Raw genomic sequence first — 7,500 nt, forward strand, 5'->3', positions numbered from 1 at the left:
AGCGCGTATCGAGGCTTGTGTCGATGACGTATGCGGTGACGTTCGAAGCCTCGCGAGCCGCCCGCACCACGTGATTGATTCAGAACATGGTTCGTGGGTTTGCCGTGCGATTTGAAATATAAGGGGCAGCGAAACTCAATGGATTCCCCCTTCCTCTCTGTACCAGCTTCATGTGTGCCTGTGAAGGGTATTTTATAAAGCAGGAGAAATAGTCTCAAAAAGCCCAACACTGTGGAAAAGTTCTTATTTTTATTTAAAAAAATTTAAAAATATTGGACACATCAACATGGACTAACGGAGCCGAGGCTCGAAACACCGATCCTCTGACTGAGAGTCGGATATTCTAACCACTAACCGACAGTCACATCACAACCCTCTCCCAATTTGTTTCGAGTTTTGATTTTGACCCCGCCATTAAATCATGAAGATAGACACAATATTAATAAGTTAATAATTGATGTATTGGCGTCAAAAACATAATTTATTCAAGTTAAAGCTTCACACGTTATGATCACTCTGCCTGTTTTACATGTATTGTCCACTTGGTGGCGCAGTAGAGCAAATGAAGCTCCATGAAGCTTCGGCTCATGAGCGAACCGATTGGATGGAAAGCTTCAATGCTTCAGGAAGCTTCATCTCGCATCACTAGTAGTTATATGTTTGCTAATTTGTCTATGGAGGCTCTGCACACAATGCAAAACTGTTTACTTTCCCAAATGGAATAAATGAGATCAATAAACAGACTGTGTGTGTGTGTGTGTGTGTGTGTGTGTGTGTGTGTGTGTGTGTGTGTGTGTGTGTGTGTCTGTCACAAACAAGGGACTAGTGTAGTTCAGAACCTACTGCAGAGCATTTCCACCAGAGGCTGTACATGCCAAGACAAAACATGATGATGGCGTCTAATCAACCGATTACTACAACATGGGGATGTTACATTGTCACAAAGGATACTACATAATGAGAAAATAATGCAAAATACTAAAGTATGCGTGTCAAATATAGCTGTAACAAAGGTTATAACTAAAAGGTATTATTTCAGAACCACTGCAGCTAATGAAATCCATCAATTCAATTCAGTTTATTTGTATAGCCCAAACTACACGTAAACTACGTGGGACTGTAATGACTTCACCAATAACTTCCCAGTAACTTTGAACAGAGTCTGCTTTACAGACTGGGTAACTAGTTTGGAAGATGTGGCTATTTACCAAGCAGGAAGGGTCGAAACAACAAGATGCCGTTGGTTGCATTATGGGAAGTATAGGATCGAACATGTTTGGAACTTAGTGGGGACTAAACATGACAATACATGCCTCTGCTGCTTTGACTCGAACCTTTCTGTGTTGTCCGTTGCTATACCACGTTAAGGTCAAAGGTCCTGTAACACATTCACGTGATGCTACCTCATGTACACTTTGTTCCTCAGGACAATTGGTTGTGCACATCTCTGGAGATCAATGCTACATTTAGCAAGATATCCTACGAACAGCAGGGGCTCACCTGCATGTTGGATAAGAAATCAGATCTGTAGCACACACTGAACAGGCTAGCAGTGCTAGCAGCTCTGTGAGGCTGTACTGAGGCACAGCAGCTCTTTGAGATAAATACACGGATAGGTCTACTGGTGGAAATCTCTTTCCTCCACGTCCAAATTCACACTGTACGCAAACTAGTATGAGAACGACGCTGCTGCTCGTTGACGTACATCATGAACCTAAGAGTGCAAGCATTGACAACACCCAGTGCTAGTTAAGTGCTACTAGCTGGCATATATGAATTACACTTCAGCAATTTCCATAAAAGCTCCATTTGCATCAGTTGATCAAGTTAATTAAGTCACACAAGGAAAGGAAAGTTATTTTTACTATACATTTTAATTTTTACAAAGTTTCTGCAAGGTCAAATAAAAAGTCTTGAGCAATAAAGGGTTATTTGGCCATGCTAGACAGCCAGCTGAGTTTGAATAAAGACGGAGCGGCTGTGTCTTCGTCCTGATCCGCCAGCTGTCTGAACAGGCTGCCCGGCCGGAAGCTGTCCTCGCTGCCCGCCACGGAGGCTGGAGGTGCCTGAGGAGGAAGCAGAAGACGTCAGGTTGTCCTGTTGGTCTCATCGGCACAATACTACTCCATCGTCCCCGGTTTACCACGGTCAGTGACAAAGAGTCCTGATCCAGGACTGTCAAGGTCTCCTGGGATGTGGACATTTCGGTTACTCAAGGACCCGTATGATTCATTAGGGATTAGTAAAGACAGTGATAGGAATATTTGGGGTTTTCTGCCACCAGAAAGTGACAATCCAGCACTGATGCGTAGCATGACGGTCCCGGATCAGGGCTAGGTAGCTCCTGGCTATGGCGCTCGATGCTAACACTTCAGTATTTCAGATGTCGACTGACATTAGTGGATCCAAAAGGTCCAATAGCCAAAGGTTAAATACAATGAAATGATCTAGGCGTCCATAACATGCTTCCACTTTAGCATGCTAAATGTTGTTCCCCTCTGTGAACCCTGTACAGAGATGAGACGTGGTTAGCCTAGCTTAGCATAAAGAATGAAAGCACAGGTGGCCATTCAGCTTCTACAAGCGCCAAAGCCAACTGATATTGTTGTCATGTGACTGTTGGTAAGACAGCAAGTGACTAATAAAGACTATTTCCCAAAATGTCAGTGTGTTGCTTTTTTAATAAGAAAGCTTCAAAAGTGACGGTTTTGGACGAATCCCATCTAGCTGCATAAAGTCTGCTTTTTCTATTTCTGCTGACCTTAACACAGACTTTACTAATTTATACATTGATCTGAAGATGGGATTGGTCCATTTAAAACCAGGTAAGAATAGGCCTCTCCAGTCAATAGCCTGATCCTGAGCTACATTACGAGCCCAGGAGATTAGTGAGAAACATCTTAATCCCTGTCACACTGCAAATGCACCAACAGTAAACCAAGCACTACTGAATACAACACACACAACCAACTTGCCTGGGTTTCTCGCACTCAAAAACTCTGGGAGGCAGAAGGTGTAACAGAACAAAACAAGAAACAGAGAAATGAAGACCAACTGTGGAAAGTGTCAGCACATGAAACACCAACGTGAGCTCAGTCAGACTCTTGAGAAATGCGACCGCAGCTCCGTCCCTCACCAGCTTGTGAGCAGCTCCACCACTCCGGGTGGCTGACTTGGACTGACGCACGTTGGACATGCTGAGCGGCAGCAAGCCGAACCTGCAGGGGGCAGAACATTGAAACACTATTATTAAAATACAGATATACACACCCCTCTTCCTGGTTAACACTAGAAAGACTGGGTATTAGATTGTCTGTTAAGTCATTGTGACGAAGCTGATTATTTGAATCTCAGCTGCAACCGGACACATTTGTACTAAAACCGAGTGAAAAATGCTTGTGCATAACAGCCGTTAGGTTTCTCTCACTAAGCTGTGGTACTGCATCAGTACTGGGCGAGGCCTTCAGGCGGGACACTAGACCAGCTGTAAATAACTCCTGCTAATTCGGATGAATGTGCTCCGTGTGTGAAATATATTACTCAGGGATATCACACGAGTAGCAGAGAGGTCGCTCCTCCCTGGTCAAATGATCCATCTGTGTCACGGCAGTTTCAGTGAAAAAATAAAGTCGGGTGTCGTCATTGCTTCAATGTGTAACACACACACACACACACACACACACACACACACACACACACACACACACACACACACACACACACACACACACACACACACACACACACAATACTTGACATCTGCTGCTGCTCATCTGGCTTTCTGGTTGCAGCTACAGGGAAACTTAGGCCGACATTCAAAACTAGAACGTGTAGCGCTGGTCTGGAGGACAGTGTCCACATATGTCCAGGTACATTTTGTGGTCTCAGTGATAGTGTGTTAGTTGTTCATGCTGAGGATGTATATGACATGTTCTACAGAGCACTGACCTGATCTGGCTGCTGGCCAGCGGCAGGATGTTGTAAGGCTCCTGGGAGTTCACGCTGCTGCTCCGCAAGGCAAACTGCTTCTCTGAGCCCGTCAGCAGGCCCAGCAGCACCTGAGACACAACCACACGTGAACCCATTATGATGTCTGCTGCTACAGCTAGACAATGTTCACTCTTCTCTGGGGTCAAAGCCGGTTCTATACATCATCAAGCTACGACTACACGGCGTTGTTGGGGCTGAACGCACCGAGGTGCGCTGGGACAGGCGGCTCAGGTTGGTGTTGAGCGGAGCTGTGAACACGTCCAGGTCAAACGGGTCGATGAAGCCCTCCAGCCAATCACAGACCTCGTGGAATCTGGAAAACACACAACACAATGTTTACAGCTTTCAGAGCCATCAGGACTTTACATTTAAGAGAAATGCTTTTGTCCTCCAACTCCTGAAATAAACCACCGCTCTCCCATCTTCCATTACCTGGGGTCTTGCTGGGATCGGGAGCTCTTTCCTTCCTCCGCCCTGCTGCCCAGTGTGGTGTTGAGGTAGCGAAGGTCAAACAGCAGCTGTAAGGCTCTGTTCTGAGTCATGGGAAACGCACCCTCCTGGATGAAGGAACAGAAACAGAGCAGAGAGACTCACAGAATGATGAGAACATGCACTCCACAATGCTCTTCATATCAGGAGTAGAATAGTCAGTGTATCACAGGAATCTGAAAGCTACTGTGAGGAACTTTCCTTTTCTGGACCAGGACCGAGGACAGACTGTCAGACTCAAGTTAAGGGTTTTCTAAAGAGAATCTGGTGCTTGGAAACACTACCACTTTTGTCCACAGGGACCGCCAAAATCAACTCCAAATGAAAATCCCTTGTTGTAACTTTTACTAAATAACTTAATGTGTGCCTTCATTTATCCTTTTGTCAATGTATGTACGATGGAAATGTAACATGCATGAAGTCAACAAACTCCAGGAGGACTAAATAAACCAGTAAACTGCTATTTCCAACAGCTAGCTAGGACGATTTTGTGATACGATCATAAGCTCCTTATTTAGTCAACTGCTGGTCAAGTCATGAACAAACATGCTTACGCATACCCCAATGCTGCGTTCACATCAAGAGAGTTATATACAGAAGGAGTGGGAATCGAACCCTGAATTCAAAGGCTGACTGAAGCCGTTTATTGGAGATGCTACACGGCCGTACTGCCTGCATTGTGAGGCTGATTTCTGTCAAACTTTGTGATAGAAATAAACACATGAAACTAAAAAACATACTCAAAATGCAAAGCAGCCTTATTACAGTTCCACCCGGCTTCATTCAGACGCAGGTCGGAGCTGTGTGTGCCTACGGATAATATTATGAACCCAGACACCATGGAGTTTGATGTTTCCGACGTGTGTGGGACTTCCACAACAAGTATAAAGCAGAACTAGAGGTTATTTCAATGGTGATGGCGGAAACGCTAACTGTTTTCACGGAGTAAAGCCACGGAGATAAGCCGCTGCCCCTTTCCGCCGTGAAAAAGCGATGGCGCGAATGACGCGAAACACCCACATAGACTCGAGCAAGTAATCGCAGGCGAGTAAACTCAGGCGAGTAAACTCAGGCGAGTAAACTCAGGCGAAAAAGCGTTGCGAAAACAGTGTGAACGCAGCATAAGCCTTTCAGAGGTTAGGGTTAGGGTTAGGGTTAGTTACCCTGCTGGGGGACTGCTGTGTGAGGCTGTGGTAGTGGTGCAGGCCCTGAGCCAGACAGGTCTGCAGCAGCTCCTGCAGCGTCGGCCGGGGCAGAGCGTGGCCCCCCACCCGGTTCACCTCCACACACAGCTGGAACAGCAGCGCCTGCACGAACCACGACGGCTGTGGAGGAGACGAGCGGCACGTCAGGCCACTAAAACAATCGGAAATCATTGTTGTGCTTCCCGAGGTCCCGCTGGCTAACCTGGACTGGAAGACGGATTTTGGATGTGACGCTGCTCCCCGACTCGGCTTCTTCTTGGATCTCCAGGTCCTCCCAGTTCGTTGCTGTAGTGAGGATGGCACCGGCAGAGTCAGCATGCAGCGCTGTGGCGAACTTCTCCAGCAGAACCTGGAAGGACACACAGGGACGCTCCTGCTTGCTCTCAAACTCTCAAACCTCTGTAGAGCTGAGGAAACTACACAGTGAATAACTGTCTGTGAGGACAGGAAACACCTTTCACATTAAACATTTGATACAATGTTAACACATTTATGTTGATTAGTGCAGCTGTAACTTTTTACTCAATTCCACAAATACCATTTTTACGATCGCATTGGTGCAATGAAGGCTGGGAGAAGTGGGTAGCCAACATGTTATATGGTCATTTAAGTAGACGTCGGATGGTTGTCAGTGACCAAAATAATCAATGCAGCTTTAAAACCTCAAAAGGAGCTCCAATGTTTTTTTCCACATTGTGAAACACATGATGATGTGAGATTAAGGCCTTATTTTAGTGTAAAGGCCTTTTGGTGACAGAATGAATTAGAAGTCCACAGAGAATAAGGGTTGGAAAAAAGAAAATACAAATAAAAGTTGATAACTACCCTAAATTTAGGCAAAGTTTAGGACCTATGTGGACAGTACGGGCTTACCTAGGGTTTATTAAACAATGATATAGTTTGTGTAAGATTTTGGAGTTCCTGCATTTAAGTCAAAACCAGCAAATGTATCTCCTACAGGACATCATGTAACCTCAGTGTACTCCTATACTGGGGGATAACCCCCATCTCTGTTTGAAGATGGTATCTGGTGATGGATGACAACGACCTCTTTATCCTTGGCTGTAAGATGTTACTACAAAAAGCTCGTAAATTAATCATTTGGAACTGTTCCAAAACATTTGACCTACAGTTTACGACCCCGGCTAACAACAAAAAGATCCACATAAATACATCTCGATGTCTGGCAGTGTCTAACTTTGGAGAGGGCGGAGCTCCAGATGCGGTACGCCTCCATGCTGCAAGCGAGCAGCTCCTCCTTCAGGCCGGCCCACTTGGCCTGGACGGGGCTGACCTCCGGAGTCGTCCTGGCTTTGCCCAACTTCTTGCCCTGTCTGGGGGTCCCTTTTGCTGTGGCCTCAGAACGCTTCTGTTTTCCCAGGATGCAATGCTTCAGGTTAGGGCAGAGTTCCCCCATGGACTGGCACAGCCTGGCCATGAAAAGGACTGCACTGAGGCAGGCGGGGCTGGGCTCAGGCGAGGCCGAGGCCAGTTCAGAGCGGATGGAAGACAGGATGTGGCGGACGCAAGCCATGCAGCCGCCACGCAGCGCGTCCTCCACCGCTGGAGAGTCCGTGAAGCGGTTAAAAGAGGAAGCTGGTGAGCTCTCACTGGGATCAGAGGAGAGGACTGGGACTGAGCTGGAGTCAGACCCTACAGAGACAAGATGAATATTAGCCCTATTTAGCTTGTGCTACAAGGCTGGACACTGAACAGTCTGAAGCTAGGCCACAGCCACACACACACACACACACACACACACACACACACACACACACACACACACACACACACACACACACACCTAGAGGAAAAT

The 7,500-nt window shown here is 46.4% G+C and overlaps 1 protein-coding gene across 1 annotated transcript in view; it reads right to left on the bottom strand.

Moving 5' to 3' along the window:
* Positions 1–1,881: 1,881 nt before the first annotated feature.
* Positions 1,882–7,500, bottom strand: part of cog1 (component of oligomeric golgi complex 1) — a gene marked incomplete at its 5' end in the record, with an annotated part of 12,717 nt that continues 7,098 nt past the window's right edge. Inside the window, 8 exons of the mRNA XM_079233301.1 lie at positions 1,882–2,066; positions 3,137–3,218; positions 3,949–4,058; positions 4,195–4,303; positions 4,423–4,547; positions 5,643–5,804; positions 5,887–6,033; positions 6,883–7,337. Of these exons, the coding sequence (XP_079089427.1) occupies positions 1,929–2,066; positions 3,137–3,218; positions 3,949–4,058; positions 4,195–4,303; positions 4,423–4,547; positions 5,643–5,804; positions 5,887–6,033; positions 6,883–7,337 (1,328 nt within the window). The 3' untranslated portion in view covers positions 1,882–1,928. The remainder of the gene's footprint in view (positions 2,067–3,136; positions 3,219–3,948; positions 4,059–4,194; positions 4,304–4,422; positions 4,548–5,642; positions 5,805–5,886; positions 6,034–6,882; positions 7,338–7,500) is intronic.

This window comes from Taurulus bubalis (genome assembly GCF_910589615.1).
Source record: "Taurulus bubalis genome assembly, chromosome: 17".
NCBI lineage: Eukaryota > Metazoa > Chordata > Actinopteri > Perciformes > Cottidae > Taurulus > Taurulus bubalis.